A 19,354-nucleotide genomic window follows, 5' to 3' on the forward strand; every position below is an offset into this window, starting at 1 on the left:
TACCCTGAAAGTTCATCTTCCTTTCTTCCTGCAGACCTTCCACCTGGACTGGCTTTGCTGCACCAGGGCTCTTTTTCCACGTTTGGGTCTTGCCCTTCCGAAGGGACCGTTCTTGTGGCCCATAGTGGGAAGGGGACAGAGATGAGCCGAACCTGGTGGGGGGATGGGGAGTGGAAGTGGAGGCAACCTTTCTTAATCCCCTTCTCTCTTCTTCCGTCTCTTCTTTCCCCTGGGGCTCTGTGACTGCCATGCTGGGGGCAGAGAGGGGATAGTGTGGGACTGGGTTAGATTTTTCAGGAGAACATGTATAATATCCTATTTGTAAGTCTTGTCCTAAGGAAGAGGAGTGGTTTCTGGCTGATTTCTGTCTTGGGCTTGAGGAGAAACAACAAAAATTGGCTTCCAGGCAGCCTGGACTACAGCCTGTTGTGTAAGAAAACTGGTGGTGGGAGAAGCTGTTTGTTACTCTAAGAGCACACAGGGCCGGCCCTCTCTTCTGAGTGGTCATGGCTCCTAGGAGGTGATTGTCTTCTAAGAAGACAGGCCAGGTCCTGGGCATAGGGCAGCATTTGTCGACCTTGCACTCCAACTCTAGTGCCTTCCAAGTCCTCAGCAGTATGTGTGGGAATGAAGTCCCGTGGGAGCCATTACTGGCATGTCCTATACCTCAGAGCAAAGCAGGCAGGTGCAGAGACGGACACCACGCCTATGGTACCGTTCAGCCACTGGGAGACCTCTGTGCTTGGAAACCTTGTTTCTACCTCCTGCCTCCAGTCCCACCATAGCCCTTCATTTCCTTGGCTTTAGTATTGGCTTTCTCTTAAAAATAATCAGCCTTCCCCTGGGGAGGAGCAGCCATTTTGGCCTCCTCTCAGTGGTGCTGAGATGGCCAGGCCCTTCTGTCCTATGCAGACAAGGCAGGACAAGGTCAAGGACGCTGGAGGCCAGTGTCCTCCTGACTGCTGGCCAGCAGCCGGTCTTGCTGTCTCTTGCTGTCTCTTTCTCACCAGTGGCAGCTTTGCCCCTCCATTCACTCCACTGCTTGTGTTCCAGGGGTTGCCAGCAGCCTTGTGCTAAGTCCAGCAGACCCTTTTCACAGCTCTTTCTGCATCTCTGCAGCGTTGGGCAGGTTTCATCACTGCCAGCTTCCCAAGCCCTTTTGTGGCTGGTTCTCCCTCTCTGCTCCCTTCCAGGCCAGTGCAGGCTCCTCCCCTCGCCCTGTGCACAGAGTTCTATCTTGGGTTCCCTGGAGGAGCCTGTCCCTGCTCGTGGCTTCAAGGAATTGAGAGCTGACCTCCAACCCCAGCATCCCTTTTGGTCCTCTGAACCACAGTTCTGCTGCCTTTGGGCACGCAGACAAATCTTGTAGCCCAGATAGCACTTGTTGCTGTCCTCTGCATACCTGCCTTTTTTGGGTACCTGCTTTGGCCCGAAGATCACTCAGGAGCCCAACCCGACACCTGGTTTCTCTTTCTGCCCAGACATCTAACAACTGTCAAGTTTACCTTCTTAACCTCTCTTCATTTGAGCCACTCCCACGGTCATCAGCTTTCACCTGGATTGTTGTGACAGCCTCCTCTGGCTTCTCTACCCCATAGCTGGAGTTGTCTTTCTAATGCATAGTTGATCCAGTCACTCTGGCTTACAACCTTCCATGGCTCTCCGCTGCCCTCAGGATAAAGTCCAGACCCCTTAGCATGGCTCGTGAGACTCGTGGAGTCTTGGTTCCTGCTTGCCTCTCTGGCCTCTTCACTGGCCACTTTGCACTCTGAATTTCAGCCTCCTGTATCCAGAAATGCCCCGTTGATTCTCCTTCATTCTACTCACCTGGATACCTTCTCTGTCAGTTCTCAACTTAAGACTTCACTTCCTCCAAGGAACTCTGAATGTCCTGTCTCCCTCCAGCACACCACACAGATGACTCTGGTCTTACTTGCCTGCTGACTGCTCTGTCTCCCCACTAGACTGTAAGCTCCTTGAGGGCAGGGACTGTCCAGTTTTTGTATCAACAGCGCCTAGCTTGGCACCTGGCACATAGAAAGTACTCAATAAATGTTTGTTTAATGAGTGATTTGCAGTGACGTGTACAGGGGCTAGCAGGGGATCCAGGGGAGCTTCCTGGAGGAAATACAGGTGCTTTCAGTCTCCACCTGAAGCCACAGGACCTCCCTCCGTCCTCCATATAGAGACTGCCTCTGCTTCTCTGAACTGCAGAGACCCCAGTGGCAACTGGGATGAAGGAAGACCAGCGTGGCAGGAAAGCCAACGGCAGGGTGACACTCTAGCCTTCCTCCCTGTTCTGGATCTGGAAATACAGAATGAGGCTTAGAACCTGCAGCAGGAAGGACTTAATATGCACAAGAGGCAGAATTTCGAAGTGGTCCCTCCTCCTGGAATCTTCACCCCTGGTGAGCTGTTTGGGGTGGGAGGGGGAGATGGGGATGCCAAGGTGTCACTTTTCCAATGCCAGGGCCCAGAGCAGAGGGATCCCCACGGGATACGGCCCTAACTTGGATCTCCTGGGGGAGATTCCTTTGTGGAGAGAAGGGGATCTGGGCTCTGTGGGGGAGGAGGCTGCCAGCCTTGAGCTTGAGGGTGGGCAGCCTGTGGGCACTCCCCCTTCCTCCCCAACCACACAGAATCACCACACCTCAGCCTTCACTGCGCAGTCTCCAGTGGAGAGGCTACCAAAGTAAGTTTAAGGGAGGGGTGGTTTAGGGGAAGGCAGAGCGGGGAGTCCTTGATGGGCTCGCACAGCCGCCAGGAAGGCCTCGTCGAATGTCTCTCGCAGGTTCATGCTCAGCGTGTCAGTCCAGAAGCTGCTGTCACCCAAGTGCCGCTTCCGGGGCACCTCTTCCATAGCGACAGAGCAGAAGTCCTGGGGCACCTTCATTCTGTAGGGCCGCACCAAAGGGTACAGCTCACGGATTACCACTTCGAAAGGCAGCCGGGGCACAGGCGCCACCTGGCTGCCGGCCACCGTGCGCAGGTGCGCGCCACCGTGCCCGTCGGACCTCACCTCCACGAAGCAGCGGAAGTCGCGCTCTGGCCTGGGGTCGGGATGCACGCCCAGGCGGACGCCCTGTGGGTAGCCGATCTGGGCGGTGGGGGACCTGGCGGGATTGCTGCTAAGATTCCACACCTTGGGCCGCCTGATCGTGGGCGGCTTGTAGGTGGGCACAGACATCACCAAGGGCAGATTGGGCTGCTGTATCTGTTGCAGGCGTGCCTCCGGGGAGGGGTGGAAGCTCGAGGGAGGCCACAGTACCCCGTCCTTGCAGGTCTTGGAGAGGGCAGCGGCCCGGGGCAGAGCACGGGGCTCTCGCTGAACGCTGGGTATTAGGGACTGGTCTTGGAGTAGCAACTTGTGATGGAGCCACTTCTTGAAGTCAGCTTCTCTCAGAATTTGGTGCTCCTTCTGCAACATCAGAAGGCACAAGATACTTCTGGACAGCTGCTCCCCCTGTGTTTCTGTGAAAGCAGGCCCTGTGGCTGTAGCCCTGGAAACCTCAGGTCTAATTGAGCAGATACCTTGCTGCCCTTTGCGAGCCCAGAGTCTGATGAGAGAAACCCCTGCCTTGTGGGAGCCCTTGTTCTGATGAGGAAAATACTGCCTGGAGGGGCCCCTGGCTCATGCGACAGAGAGCCTTTCCCACAGGGGAGACCTCCAATCAGATGGAGACTCGGCCTCTGCCCTAGGTGAGGTCTCTAGCTTGAGTGGGGAGACCCAATCCCTGCCCTATGGAAATGCTTGAGACTCCTGCATCCCCCATAAAGGCGTTCCCAGCCTGCCTTAAAAGTTTCTGGTTTGATGGGGGGCAAAGGCAAATGAGTGGTACAAACTTATCCTTGACCCTGGAAGGAAAGAGCAGAAAAGTCTGGAAGGCCAGCAACTGGATGGAGCACATCTGAGCAGGCTTCTTGGAAGTGGAGGCCTTGAGCAGTCAGGGTAGGGAGAGAGACAGTTGGCTGGTGCTCCAGACTGGATGGCGATGCTCTCTGTCCCTCCTTCAACTAGAGCTGAACCTTCAGCTTGTCACAGAACCACCCCTTCCTCCCTCCCTGTCTCAGTTCCCAGACTGTTGCTAAGCAGTCAGGTGGTTTGGAGACTGACCCAGCTCCAGAGGTAGGCCTCCCGATTAGGCTAAGCCAATCATCATAATTCCATCAGCCTTGCCCCAGACTTCAGTCAGTCAGCACATGGCTTTCCTTGAGCTCTAGGGATTGGAACAAGAATGCACAGGTGATCCAGTTGAGGCCAACAAGAGATAAGGAGAAATCTTCAAGGGGCTTCGGGGAAATTTTAGAGACACAGGAACAGATGGGCTTTGCCTCCTCTGGATACACACGTGACTGTGAGAACTGGGTGAACCAACAGAGGGTATGACAGAGAGGAATGCAGCTGGAACAGAGCTGAAATACCAGACTTTGGCAGCCCCAAAGCCCTCCCCACCCCTGGATCCACTTAGGAGTCCCAGCATCTTCTTTTGGAGTTTCCTGGTTCTTGCATTCTGTGTACCTATACCTAGCATTAAAATCCTTTACTCTCCTTTTCTGCCCCAGTCAAGGTCTGGCATTGATCTGGGCCCCTGCCAAGTTTCTAGCTTGTCAGCCTCCAGCTCACATCTGATTCCTCGTCTGTTCTGAATTTGCACTTCCTGACATACACCATACTCTCATGGGCTCCCATGCCCCTCCACAGGGCTGTCTGTTCCCTCTACCAGGTCAGCTCTTCCCTGATTGTTCATATAGCCAACTGCCGCCCACCTATATAGACTCCTCAGCATTATCCCTCTGGCACGCACCCTCCTGGAGCTCCCTCCTCAGAGGAGGGGGGAGTCTCTTTCTGGATGGGACCACTTCTAGCCACTCTTCTAACTAACCACACATGGGAGTCATGCTCACACACTTGGGTCACAGCTGATGCCCAGCGCCCCTGCCCGCCCTACCCCTTACTTGATACTCAGTCAGGTAGTCCTCCTCCATGAGGGCCAGCTGGTCCTTGAGCCTCTTCAGTTTCCTCATCTCATGGGCAAAGTCCTTCTTGTCCCGTTTCCACATGGCATCTTTCAGGAACCTGGTGCCAAGGCAGGGGTGTGTCATTCCTTCAGCTTCACCCTGGGCTGGGAAGACTGGCTGCTGCTGAGGGCCTGGGTGAGGGTAGGGGGAGCCACCAGAGATGAGGTGAGCAAGATGGACCATCCCCCGTCTGGCTAATTACTTCCCTGGCAGTGAGAAAGGAAAGTGATCACCATCTTTCAGCTGAAGGGCTAGGACCTCGAGGTAATGCTAAACCCCAGGGGTAGGGCCCTGTGGAGAGCCCCAGGAATAACATCCTGGAGAGGGTTCTCTGCAGACTCATCCTTGGGTGAGGGCCCTGGGGAAGGGTGGCAGATGGGGGTAGTTCTCACACCCTCACCGGGCACAGACTCGGTGGTTCCATATTTTGCAGTAGTCAATGGGCTTGCAGCCTGTGGCATCTTGTGCGTGGACATTGGCACCTTTCTGCACCAGGACTTTGACACAGCTCAGCAGGCCTTCGCGGGCTGCCAGATGCAGAGGTGTGGAGCCATTGCACGTCTGACTGGAGGGCCCCGCCAGGGAGAAGAGAGGAGAAAGGAAGGATGAAGGGCATCAGATGGGCAAACCAGCTCCTAGGTCTGCTGTGCCACTAGTCCACTGGGTGACCCTGGCACGTCCTTTCTCTCTGTACCTCAGTTTCAACTGTTGAAGGAGGGTTTGGATTGAGTGAACAGCTAAAGTCTGATTATGGAGTATGTGACCATGAGGACCTACCAAAAGGAGAGCTGGGTTGGCTGGAGTGCAGAGACCATGAACCTCATCTCCTCTTTAACCACCCAGGCCTCCTCCCCCTTCCCCCCGCCTGGCCGTGGCCCACAAGGCCTGCGTGACCAGGGCCCTCTTCCTCCCCAACTTCGTCTTCTGACTTTGCTCCATTCTCTCCCAACATGGCCTTTGCACCTCTGCCTGGAATAATTTTCCCTGGCTCTTCACCTGGCCGGCTCCTCTCAGTCCTCTCCTTAGAGGTAACTGCCCATTCCCAAATAGGTCTTCTTGTCCCCTTTACTCACAGCTCCATCACCCTTCATAACTGCTTACCACACTGTCATTTTGTTCATTTGTTTGCTAGTTGACTGGCCATTCCTACATTAGTATGTCAGCTTTAGGAGGGCAGGGACCATGGCTGTTACATTCACCGTATTCCTCAATTCTGGCCCAGTGCTCAGCACATTAGATGCTGGATAAATATTTTGAATGAATGCAGTCTCCTCTAAGCCATGCATTCACTTTCTCAATTATCACAGTAGTCTCATATGATAGGCATTGTCATCTACCCAAATTTCAGTTGAAGACACTGAGGCAGTAGTTCCTAAACTCTGCTGCCAAATGAAAAACAGCTGGGGCTCTTTTGCACTTTCAAAGCCCGGGCCACATCCCAGGCCAATTAAATGACAGACTCCTTTGGATTGAAACACAGGCATTGGTATTTTTGAAGCTCCCCAGGTGATTCCAGTGTACAGACAGGTTTGGGAACCAGAGCACTGAGACTTAGGCTTGAGTGATTTGCCTGAGGTTTTTCTGTCTGCTGGCAGGTAGCAAAACTGGGACATTAAGTAGGTCTGCCCTCTTTCAAAGCCTCTCAGCCACTACCATGTGACTGCTTCATGTGGGAACAAGTTCCTGGTACCCCACAGCTCCTCTCCCTCTCCTCCTTGAATCTTCCTGCCTGGAAGTGGGGTTCTTATCTGCCCAGCCTGCCAGCCCCTCTCCCCACACAGGCTGGACTCACGTGTTGAGGGCCGCCCCTTGCTTAATCAGATAGTGAATGCAGGCGAGGGCCATGGTCTTGTTGTCACCATGGATGACAAGGTGCAGAGGTGTCTGGCCATTGTTGGTGGGCAGGTTTACGGGAAACTTGTATTCCTCCACCAAGACCTGCAGGCATGCAAGCTTGCCGCTCTGGGCTGCAAAGTGGATGGCAGTGAAACCCTGCGGGGGCCAGAGGAGACAGGAAGTGGTTGAGCAGGACTGGGCCGGGGGTCCCACAACCTAACCTAGAGAGGATTTCTTGGGATTACCCTCGCCTCTTCTCAGTGCTCCCGGGAATCCCACGGTTCCCTTCCCATTCCCTTATCTCGCTTCCCCAAAATTGCCCTCCAGACGGTAGGAAAGTGAATTAGAGTCACTCCTTGCCAGGTAACCACTGTGTGCGAGCTCTTTGTAGGGTGGAGAAGACTTCGGTTGCTGCCCCTGCACTCCAAGGCCTTACCTTGTCATCGGCCAGGATTTCGCCACGATGCCGGTTTAAACAGAACCGCAACCATTCCAGGTTGCCCAATGAGGCCGCGAACAGTTCGTAGTAGCTTCCTCCCATCGCTCTCTGGTCCCACTCCTCGGCTAGACTCATGGAACTGGAGCCGGAGTGGGGAGGAAGGTGGGCGTGAGCCTAGAGGCCGGCCCTGGGCAGGGCGCGCCGGGCGGCAGGGCAATGGGGAAGTGACAGTCGTCGGGGGCCCCGGGCACCTCTTGGGAGGTCAGTCCGGCCAGGCCTGAGCCCTCCCCTCCCCGCCCAGACGCCCGCACATCACGCCCGCGCCCACCTGCGCCGCCGGACCGCCGACTCTTTGCGGGTGGTTGAGCCCTTCTTTGCTAGTTGCAGGTGTACGTCCCCGGAGAGGTACCGCCGCCTGATGGGTGCCGCCTCCGCCCACCTGGCGAAGTGCCAGCTGGCGCTACGGGCGGAGGCCGGCAGGCACTCCCGGACTAGGGTCGTGGTGGAGGGGCGGGAACTTCGCGCCTCCCTGGCCGGGTCACCGACCAGTTGGTTACCCCACCCCACGGCCCACGCGTCCTGGAGACTCGGCATCTCAACACCCCACACGGAAAGACGAGTAGCTTTTGTTTCTGATTATAAAACTAATAAGTGCTGATTGTAACAAAACAAAACAGAAGGGCAATGAAGATATTAAAAATCACAACCCCATTACCCACAGAAATCATGATCTATTTCGCTATGTGTATGCATATTCCTGCCTCTTTTCATTCAGCCTTGTACCATGAACTAGCTTCCGTTGTCAGTCCACATACTAAACGTGAATTATGACGCAACCATAGCCCGGCATCATAATGGATGCGCTGCCATTTCACTTGTGATATCAGGGGCTTTCGGGTGGCCCAGTGGTAAAGAATCTGCCAGCAATGCAGGAGACTTAAGAGACGCAAGTTCGATCCCTCGGTCAGGAAGATCCCCTGGAGGAGGGCATGGAAGCCCTCTCCAGTATTCTTGCCTGAAGAATTCCATGGACAGAGGAGCCTGGCAGGCTACAGCGCAAGGTTGCAAAGAGTCGGACATGACAGAAGCGACTTAGCACGCACCCTCAGAGAAGGCAATGGCAACCCACTCCAGTACTCTTGCCTGGGAAATCCCATGGACGGAGGAGCCTGGTAGGCTACAGTCCACGGGGTCTCAAGAGACGGACACGACTGAGCGACTTCACTTTCACTTTTCACTTTCATGCACTGGAGAAGGAAATGGCAACCCACTCCAGTATTCTTGCCTGGAGAATCCCAGGGATGGGAACCTGGTGGGCTGCCGTCTATGGGGTCACACAGAGTCAGAAACGACTGATGTGACTTAGCAGCAGCAGCAGCACGCACCCTGGGTATCCAGTTGTAGCTGTGGGGGCAAACACTCCCATCAAGGGGAGAAAGGAAGCCGGAAAGACACGCCCTCAGGAGGTAGGAGAGAGAATGCCTGCATCTTGAGACCAGATTTAGAGAAAAGCAGGAATCTGAATGCCTATCACATTGTGGGGGTGGAGATGAGTCTGTGCCAGACAGGAACTCCAGAGAGCAGGTCATGTCTCTTCACCAGATTTCCAAGTTGTGTGCCCATTGTCTTATCTGTTCTCCCAAGTACTCCCAGGGAATGGGCCAAATTTGAATGAATCCTTTGCTTCTGTTCAAAGCAGTTCCAAAGGATCAGCAGACTGTAGCTGATCTGGTGTTCTCACCTATCCACTGCATGTCTCAGAGACTGGAGGTTACATGAAGCTTTCAGTACCAGGGAGATGGTTTAATCAGGGTAGCACCTGAGTATCCTGCTTAATTTTAATGATCCCATAAGGGATCTAAAATGTAATTCCAATATCTCTTGCACTGCTGAGAGCTGGAGTGAATTTATCTTAAATCCCTATGCCTGGCTTTCACTTCTGGAATGGGGCACTCTGTTGACCCATTGTCCTACTATAATCGGTGAAGATTATTTTACAAACCAATTGTCAAAGTCTCTAAGGGCATACAGCAAATAAAGAAATTTATTCAAGAAAATCTACTCAATCTCAGCCAGAACAGTGAGAGTCTGTAGCACTTAAGCAGCAACCTGCTCCTTCCCTCTTCTCTACCCATCTCAAAGTAATGCTTGAAGCTCTGATCCAGGTGGGTATGGCCAAGAGGATGGGTCTCCTTTTCCTCTCAGCTCCCAGTCGAGATAGAGGATATCTCACTGAAAGAAGCATGCTGCTAGCATCTCACCAGTGCCTCCTTTCCCTGCTCCAAGTGGTGGAGGCTAAATTCCTGGTGAGTGTAGCCGAGATTGGGGCTCCCTTCCTCCACCCGGCTCTCACTGATGGGACAAAGGCTTGACTTCAGGCATGGCAGGCTAAGAATATTAATCTCTTTGTCCCAGCCTGCATGCTCACGGGGCAGATGTTCTGTGTTGGGAGAGAATTGCAGGTAACCCAAATATCCATGGACAGAATGAAAGGCTACCACCACGGCCCAGAACCCTGCACATGAAGCCAGATGTTATTCTAGGAGACGAACCACTTTCCTTGCCCTCAGTTCTACAACAGAGACTCAGAGATTATGCCCAATCCACAAAAACTGAGAACTCTGAAGCTCTTCCCTAACTCACTGACTTAAGGGAATTCCCTGGCTGTCCAGTGGTTAGGGCTCCATGCTTCCACAGCAGGGGGCATGAGTTCCATCCCTGGTTGGAACTAAGATCTGGCAAGCATCACAGTGCAGCCAAAAAAAAAAAAAATCATGAACTTTATTTGAAACAGAACATGGGGACATTCAAACTTAAGAGTGCTCTGAAAGCAATGGAGATTTGGGTGGTAAGCAATTTAAAACAAGCTGTAGGCCAGCTAGTTTACCAGAGAGAATGAGGGAAAAGGAAAGCCTAGAAGAGCCCTCATGGGGTCAGAACAAACCTCAAAGACTGGCTTTAAAAACTACCTCCACAAAGGCACCCAAGTTTAATTGAATCAGACCCTAGAGTAATGTATGCCCTAGAGCAACGAACAGAGCAATAAGCCGACAATTAGTGGAGCCTAAAAGTTGGGTATGATGCCAGCAGAGGCAGCCAGTTTAACAGAGAGCTCAGGGAAAGAGACAGTCTCAGCGAGTTCTGCTATAACTACTGCCATCCTAGAGTTACTGTGCATATATCCAGGGCTGCATCCTCTGAGCAGCATATCAGAGGCTTCACAAAGAGGGGGAAAATACCAAAATAATCCACCCAAGTCACTAAAGGAATAAGCAAGCAAACAGCAACAAACAAACCTTGGGGAGTAAGTGAGTGAGTGAGTGAAAGTCGCTCAGTCAGGTCTGATTCTTTGTGACCCCCATGGACTGTGGCTTGCCAGGCTCCTCTGTCCATGGAATTCTCCGGGCAAGAATACTGGAGTGGGTAGCCATTCCCTTCTCCAGGGGATCTTCCTGACCCAGGGATCAAACCTGGGTCTCCTGCATTGCAGGCAGATTCTTTACCATCTGAGCCACCAGGGAAGGGGCAAGAAAATCAGTATCCAGAGTTGCTACAATATATTACTTTAGAAGTCCAGTTCCAACAAAAAATTATGAGACATACAAATAAACAAAAAGTAGGGGGAAAAAGCATACAACAGAAATTGTCTGTGAAAGGACACAGATATCAGATATAACAAACCAAGATTTCAAAGCAGTTATCAGTATCTTCAAAGAACTAAAGGAAGCCATACTAAAAAGTAAAAGTACGTATGCTAACGTCTCATCAAAAAAGGAATATCAGAAAAGAGAAATTATTTTAAAAAATGAAAATCCTGAAATTGAACAATAACTGAAATGAAAAATTTACTAGAAATTCTCAAGAGTAGATCTGAACTCACAGAAGAAATAATCAGCAAACTTGAAGATAAGCAGTAGAGATTATGCAATTCCAAGAACAGAGATAAAAGAGAGGGAAGAAAAGTCCTCAAAAATATACATATATATATGGGACATCATTATGCACACCAACATACACATAATGGGAGTACCAGGAAGAAAAGTGAGAGAAAGGAGCAGAAAAAATACTTGAAGAAGTAATGGTTGAAAAAGATTAATCGACACATTTAAGAAGCTCAATAAATTGAAAGTAGGAAAACATAAGGAGATTCGCCCAGGCAATCATGCTAAAAATTCTGAAGATGTGAAGAAAATTTTGAAAGCAACAAAGAGAAAAGTGACTCACCACATACAAGGGGATCCCACAAAGATAAGCAACTCACTTCCCATCCAAAATAATAAGGTCAAAACAGTGAGATGACATATGCAAATACTAAAAGAGAAAAACTATCAACCAAGAATCTTATATCCAGCAAAACCATCTTTAAAAATGACGACAAAATAAAGACATTGCTTACCCTGTTGTTGCAACTAGAGAAAGGCTAGTGCAGCAACAAAGACCCAGTCCAGCCAAAGATAAATAAATAAATAAATATTTTTAAAAAAGGAATTGTATAAAACAATATATAATTGTATTGTTGGGCCTATAACAAATAGAACAATAACAATAATAACAACACAAAGTAGGTAGATGGGAACAAAGCTGTATGGAGTAAGAAAATAAGTAAGATTTTTAACTTGAATCCACAGAGATTCAAGAGAATCTTGAATGAAGGGAACCAGAAATGGTAAATTAGAAAACAAGTATAACAAAATCTGTAAATATATACTGTTCTCAGCTTCTTTAAAGGACATAAAATTACATAACGCAATAATTAACAATGCATATATAATATATATATAAATTGTAATATGTATAATAATATTACAAGGAAGTGGGAGAAAAAGAGAGATATATAGGATATACAGGATATAGGGGATATCCAGTATCTCCTTGAAATTAAATTAATATAAGTCTTAGATTCTGCTAAGACGAGATGTATATGATGAGTCCTAGAAAAAACACTAAGAAAATAAAAAACAAAAGTTTAAAACATCAACAGAATTAAAAATGCTATGCTACAAAAAATTCACTTATTGTAAAAGGAAACATTAAAGGAGGAATAGGGAAGCAATAACAACAAAAAAGACTTGACACATACAAAAGTAAAATGGCAAATGTACATGCTAACATGTCAGAAATAATATTCAATGTGAAAGGATTTAATAATCCAATCAAAAGACAGAAATGATCAAATGGAATAAACATCAAGATCCAACTGCCTACAGGAAGTATACTTTGAATTCAAAGATACAAATAGGTGGAATGTAAAAGGAGAAAAGGAAAGAAAAAGTTGTATTTTGCAAGCAGCAACCATAAGAAAGCTGGAGTGGTTCTACTAGTATCAGACAAAATAGACTTTAACACAAAAAACTAGCGCTAAAGAGGGACAATTCATAATGATAACAGGATCAGTCCGTCAGAAAGATATACCAGGTATGCAGATATGTAGTTAACAACACAGCCCCCAAAATATGAAGCAACAACTGGCAGAACTGAAAGAAGAAATGTATAGTGTAATAGTAGTAGCTGGGTGGAGAAGGCTATGGCACCCCACTCCAGTACTCTTGCCTGGAAAATCCCATGGATGGAGGAGCCTGGTGGGCTGCAGTCCATGGGGTCGCTAAGAGTCAGACACGACTGAGCGACTTCCCTTTCACTTTTCACTTTCATGCACTGGAGAAGGAAATGGCAACCCACTCCAGTGTTCTTGCCTGGAGAATCCCAGGGACGGGGGTGCCTGGTGGGCTGCCGTCTATGGGGTCACACAGAGCCGGACACGACTGAAGTGACTTAGCAGCAGCAGCAGTAATTGGGAGCTTCAACACCCTGCTTTCAATAACGAAGAGAACAAGGAGACAGAGTGCAACCAGGAAACAAGACTTGAACAGCATTGTAAATCAAGGGCTCAGCAGACATCTATAGCATCTCCATCCAAAACAGCAGAATACACATTCCTCTCATGCACATGGAACATAAGCCTCAATAAACTTAAATAAATTTAAATTATACAATTGTGTGTTCTTTGACACACAGGAATGAAATTAGCCATCAATAACAGAAAGTTAAGAAATTCACAAATATATGAAAATTAAGAAACAAACTTCCAAATAACAAATGAGTCAAAGAATAAGCCAGAAGGGAAATTACTTTGAATGAATAAAAACAAAGGCACAGCATACCAAGACTTACTGGATGCAGCTAAAGCAGTGCTAACTGGACTTTTTATAGCTGTAAATGCCTGGGTTAAAAAAGGAGAAAGATCTCAGATAAATCTAAAATTCCACCTTAACAATGGAAAAAAAAGAGCAAACTAAACCCAGAGCAAGTAGAGAAAAGAAAGATTAGAGTAGAAATTAATAGAATAGAGAATGGAAAACAATGGATAAAATATAAAAACTAAAAGATGATTCTTTGAAAAGATCAACAAGACTGGCAAATCTTTACTAGACTGACCAAGAGAAAAAGAGTGAAGAATTAAATTACTAAAACAGGAATTAAAGAGGGGTCATTATTACAATCCTAACAGAAACGAAAAGGATTACAAGGGAATACTACGACCAGTCATTTTCCAACAATTTATATAGCTTAGATGAAATGGGCAAATTCTTCTTTGTAAAAGATTTTTTAAATTAAAAAAATAAATTTCTTCTTGGCTACACCATGCAGCTTGTGGGATCTTAGTTCCCTGACCAGAGACTGAACTCTGGCCCTTTGCAGTGAGAGCATGGAGTCCTAACCACTGGACTGCCAGGAAATTCCATGAAGTGGACAGTTTCTTAGGACAAAAAGTACCAAAATGGACTCAGGAAGAAATGAAAAATATAAATAGAACTATAACAAGTAAAGCGATTCAGTTAGGAATAACAAACTTTAAAAAACTTAAAAAAAACCTTAAAAAGAAAATTCCTAGTTTAGACTTTGGGTGAATCTACCAAACATTTAAAGATGAATTATTACCAATTACTTATAAACTCTCCCAAAAGTAAAAAATAAAAGATCAAGGAATTCCAACTCATTCTATGAAGTTGTGTGTGTGTGTGCACTCGGTCACTTGCTGTTGCTGCTGCTGTTGCTAAGTCTCTTCAGTCGTGTCCGACTCTGTGCGACCCCACAGACGGCAGCCCACCAGGCTCCCCCGTCCCTGGGATTCTCCAGGCAAGAACACTGGAGTGGGTTGCCATTTCCTTCTCGGTCACTTAATTGTGTCTAATTCTGTCGCCCTCATGGACTATAGACAACAGGCTCCTCTAACCATGGGACTTCTTAGACAAGAATACTGAAGTGGGTTGCCATTTCCTACTCCAGGGGATCTTCCTGACCCAGGGATCAAATCTGAGTCTCTTGCATCACCTGCATTGGTAGGAGGATTCTTTACTCCTGCACCATGAGGTTAGTATTACCCTTATACCAAAATCAGACAAAACATCACAAGGAAAAAAAAATCCTACAGACCAATAACTCTTGTGAATAAGCAAAAATTCTCTACAAAACACTACCAAACAGAATCTCAGTTCAGTTCAGTGCAGTTCAGTCACTCAGTTGTGTCTGACTCTTTGCGACCCCACGAATCGCAGCACGCCAGGCTTCCCTGTCCATCACCAACTCCTGGAGTCCACCCAAACCCATGTCCATTGAGTTGGTGATGCCATCCAGCCATCTCATCCTCTGTTGTCCCCTTCTTCTCCTGCCCCCAATCCCTCCCAGCATCAGGGTCTTTTCCAATGAGTCAACTCTTCACATGAGGTGGCCAAAGTATTGGAGTTTCAGCTTCAGCATCAGTCCTTCCAATGAACATCCAGGACTGATCTCCTAGTAATATGTAAAAAAGACTGTACACCATAACAAAGTGGAATTTATCCTAGGAAAGCAACTTTGGTTTAACATCTGAAAATCAATTAATGTAATTTATCATATCAATCGAATAAAAGACAAAGCCCATGATCATCTCAACAGACCAGAAAGAACATTTAACACTGCTTCCCCGGTGGCCCAGTGATTAAGAATCTGCCTGTCAGTGGGTAAGGGACAAAGGTTCAATCCTTGGTCTGAGAAGATCCAACATGCTTTGGGGCAACTAGGCTAACTTCTGAGCCTGCACCCTGGAGCCTGTGAACCACAGCGAAGGAGGCCAGCGTGCCTAGAGGCCGTTCCCCACAGCAACAGGAGCTACCACAGTGAGAAACCTGTGCTCTGCGACTACAGGAAGCCCATACGCAGCGACCAAGACCCAGCCCAGCCATAATAAACACATAAGCCTTTAAAGAGTGTAACAAACTGTTAACAAAATTCCACACCTCTTCTAGATAAAGTGCTCAACAAACTTGGAGCAGAAAGAAATTCCCCAACCTGATAGAGTATCTGTGTAAAATCCACAGCCAACATTAGACTTAATGGTGAAAGATTGATTTCTCTTTAAGATCTGGAACAAGACAGTGATGTCTGCTCTTGCCTCTTCTAGCCAACATTGTATTGAAGTATTATAGCCAGGGAAACGAGGCAAGGAAGTAAAATAAAAGGCATCCATTCAAAAGAAAGAAGTAACACTATCTCTACTAAGATGATATGATCTTGCATATTGAAAATCTTAAGGAACTTGGTCCTGGCAAAAGGATGGACATACAGATCTATGGGATAGATCTGGAATCCAGGGGAGAAAAAACCCTCGCATTGTCAATTGATTTTTTAAGAAAGTGCCAAGAAAATTCAATGGAGGTGAGAAAAGTCTTTTCAACCGGTGGTGCTGGGGCAACTGAATATCCACATGCAAAAGAGTAAAACTTGACCCCTGGTACCCTCTTTGTACCATGACAAAAACTAACTTAAAGTGAAGGAAGATATAAATGGAAGAGCTAAAACCACAAAGCTTAAGGGCATAAGCTTTGTGCCCTTAGATTAGACAACAGGTTCTTAGATATGACATCAAAAGAAACAAACAATCTGGATATTATAAATTAAAATCCTCTGTGCTTCAAAAGATGCCATCAAAAAAGTGAAAGACAATCTACAGAACAAGAGAAAATATTTACAAATTACTGATTAAAGACTTGTGTCCAGAAAATATAAAAAACTCTTAGAATTCAACAATAAAAAGACAAAAAACAGGAACCTTCATTTTAAAATGGGCAAAACATCTGAACACACATTTCTCCTGAGAAAATATACAAACAGCCAACAGCACACGAAAAAATAATATGCTCAGTATCATTGGCCATCAGGGAAATGCAAATCAAAATCAAAAATGAGATGTCATTTCATGCCCACTAGGATGGCTATTGTGTCAAAAAGACACAATAACTGCACAGCTACATACAAAAGAATCAAACTGGACTCACACCACATAAAAAAAATAAACTTTAGGTGGGTTAAAGACTTAAATGTAAGACCTGAAACTATTAAACTCCTGGAAGAAAACATAGGCAGTATGCTCTAGGACATCAATTTTAGCAATATTCTCCTCGGGCAAGGGACACAAAATCAAAAATAAACAAACTGGGTCTGCATGAATCTAAAGAGCTTAACACGAAAGATTGCTTTGAATGAGAGAAAATATTTGAAAATGATAAATTTGATAAGGAGTTAATATGCAAAATATACAAAAACTCATACAACTCAACATTAAAAAAAAAGACATTTTCCCCTGATTAAAAAATGCTGTGTAGAGCACCTGAATAGACATTTTCCCAAAGACGACAGATGGTCAACGGACATGTGGAAAGATGCTCACAGCACTAGATATCAGAGAAATGTGAATCAAACCCACAGCGAGAACTCACCTACAGCTGTCAGAATGACTAATTTCAAAAAGACTAAAAATAACAAGTATTGGTGAGGATGTGGAGAAAAGGGAACCCTCATGTGCTATTGGTGGGAATGTAAATTGGTGCAGTCAGTATGAGAAACGGTTCAGAGATTCCTCTGAACATTAAAACAGAACTACCATGCAATCCAACAATTCTACTTCTGGGTATTTTTCTGAAGACGACAAAAACACTAACTCAAAAAGATATGTGCAACCTTATGTTCATTATTTACAGTCGCCAAGATATGAAAGTAACCTAAGTGTCCATTGATAGATGGATACAGGTATGGTATATACATATGTAGACACAATGGAATGTTACTCAGCTATAAAAAAATAAATCTTGCCACAACATGGATGGATCTAGAAGGTATTACACTAAGTGAACTGTCAGAGAAAGACAAACCGTGCATGATTTCCCTTATATATGAAATCTGAAAAAACAAACAAGAAAACAGAAACAGATTAACAGATACAGAAAACAAACCGGTGGTTGCCAGGGGGGAGTAGGGGAAGATGAGCAAAATAAATGAGGAGATTGAGAAGTACAAGCTTCCAGATGAAATAAACAAGTCACAGAGATGCAATGCACAGCATAGGAAATATAGCCAATACTATCGTCATAACTGTATATGGTGACAGATGGTAGCTACACCTTCATGGTGATTATTTTGTAATGTATAAAAAATCGAGTCATTAGATTGTACAACTGAACCTAATATAATATTCAAAGTTAATCATACTTCAATTTAAAAAAGAGAAAAACAAATAACTGTTGAGGACTTCCCTGGTGGTCCAGTGGATAAGAACCCACCTGCCAATGCACGGGGACGTGGGTTCAGTCCCCAGTCTGGGAAGATCCCACACGCTGTGGTGCAGTTAAGCCTGTACACTGCAACTGCTGAGCCCGCGCTCCGGAGCCCGCAAGCTGCAACTACACAAGCCCTCAAACCTAGAGCCTGTGCTCCGCCACAAGAGAAGTGAAGTGCAAGTCACTTAGTCATGTCCAAGTCTTTGTGACCCCAAGGACTGTAGCCTGCAGGCTCCTCTGTCCGTGGGTTCACCAGGCCAGAATACTGGAGTGGCTAATCATTCCCTTCTCCAGGGGATCTTCCCAATCCAGGGATCGAACCCAGGTCTCCCACACTGCAGGCGGATCCTTTATCATCTGGCTGCCAGGGAAGCCCACACAAGAGAAGCCACCCCAATGAGAAGCCTGAGCAGTGCAATGAAGAGTAGCCCCCATTTGCTCCAACTAGAGAAAGCCCACACAAAGCAATGAAGACCCAGCATAGTCAGAAATAATAAATAAATAAATAAAAATTTTAAAAAATTTTCTAAAGATTTTCTAAAAAAAAAAAAACAACTTGAGGATGTAAAGAAATTGGAACCCTTTTACATTGCTAGGGGATGTACCATGGTGCAGCCACTTTTGGAAGTAGCTTTGCAATCTGGTAGTTCCACAAATGGAGAAGGCAATGGCACCCCACTCCAGTACTCTTGCCTGGAAGATCACATGGACGGAGGAGCCTGGTAGGCTGCAGTCCATGGGGTCGCGAAGAGTCAGACACAACTGAGCGACTTCACTTTCACTTTTCACTTTCATGCACTGGAGAAGGAAATGGCAATCCACTCCAGTGTTCTTGCCTGGAGAATCCCAGGAACGGTGGAGCCTGGTGGGCTGCTGTCTATGGGGTCACACAGAGTTGGACATGACTGAAGTGACTTAGCAGCAGCAGCAGCAGTTCCACAAATGGTTACAGAGTCACTATCTGATACCCATTTATAAAAACATATGTCCACACAAAAACTTGTACATGATTGTTCAGAGCAACATCATTTATGATAGTGAAAAAGTGGAAGCAACCATATGTCCATATATGGATAAATAGATAAAAGGTATATCCATACTGTGGAATATTACTTAGCAATAAAAAGGAATGAAGTACTGACACATACTACTACATGAACCTTGAAAATATTATGCTAAGAGAAATCAGCCAGACACAAAAGACCACATATCATATGATTCCATTTATATGAGTTGACCAGCATAGGCAAAGCTACAGAAATAGAAAGATTAATGATTACCTTGGACTGGGGAAGGGGTAGAAGAGGGGTTTGAGGAGGGATAACTCAGGCTATAGGGTTTCTACTTGAGGTGATGAAGGTGTTCTAAAATTGGTTGTCCTGATGATTGCTCAGCTCTCTGAATACACTAAAAGTTGCTGAATTGTACAATTATAAATAGGTAAATTGTATGGTATGTGAATCATATC

General features: G+C 46.7%; 1 protein-coding gene across 1 annotated transcript; it reads right to left on the reverse strand.

The window, feature by feature from the left end:
• Nucleotides 1–2,697: 2,697 nt before the first annotated feature.
• Nucleotides 2,698–7,888, reverse strand: ANKRD53 (ankyrin repeat domain 53). The gene is made up of 6 exons (XM_006066652.3): nt 7,623–7,888; nt 7,292–7,433; nt 6,812–7,011; nt 5,420–5,584; nt 4,957–5,077; nt 2,698–3,418 (listed from the first exon to the last, which is right to left on the reverse strand). The coding sequence occupies exons 1-6, from the start codon at nt 7,886–7,888 to the stop codon at nt 2,699–2,701; spliced, it is 1,614 nt and encodes a 537-aa protein (XP_006066714.3). The 3' UTR covers nt 2,698.
• Nucleotides 7,889–19,354: the final 11,466 nt, after the last annotated feature.

This window comes from Bubalus bubalis, chromosome 12 (genome assembly GCF_019923935.1).
Source record: "Bubalus bubalis isolate 160015118507 breed Murrah chromosome 12, NDDB_SH_1, whole genome shotgun sequence".
In the NCBI taxonomy this organism is placed as follows: Eukaryota; Metazoa; Chordata; class Mammalia; order Artiodactyla; family Bovidae; genus Bubalus; species Bubalus bubalis.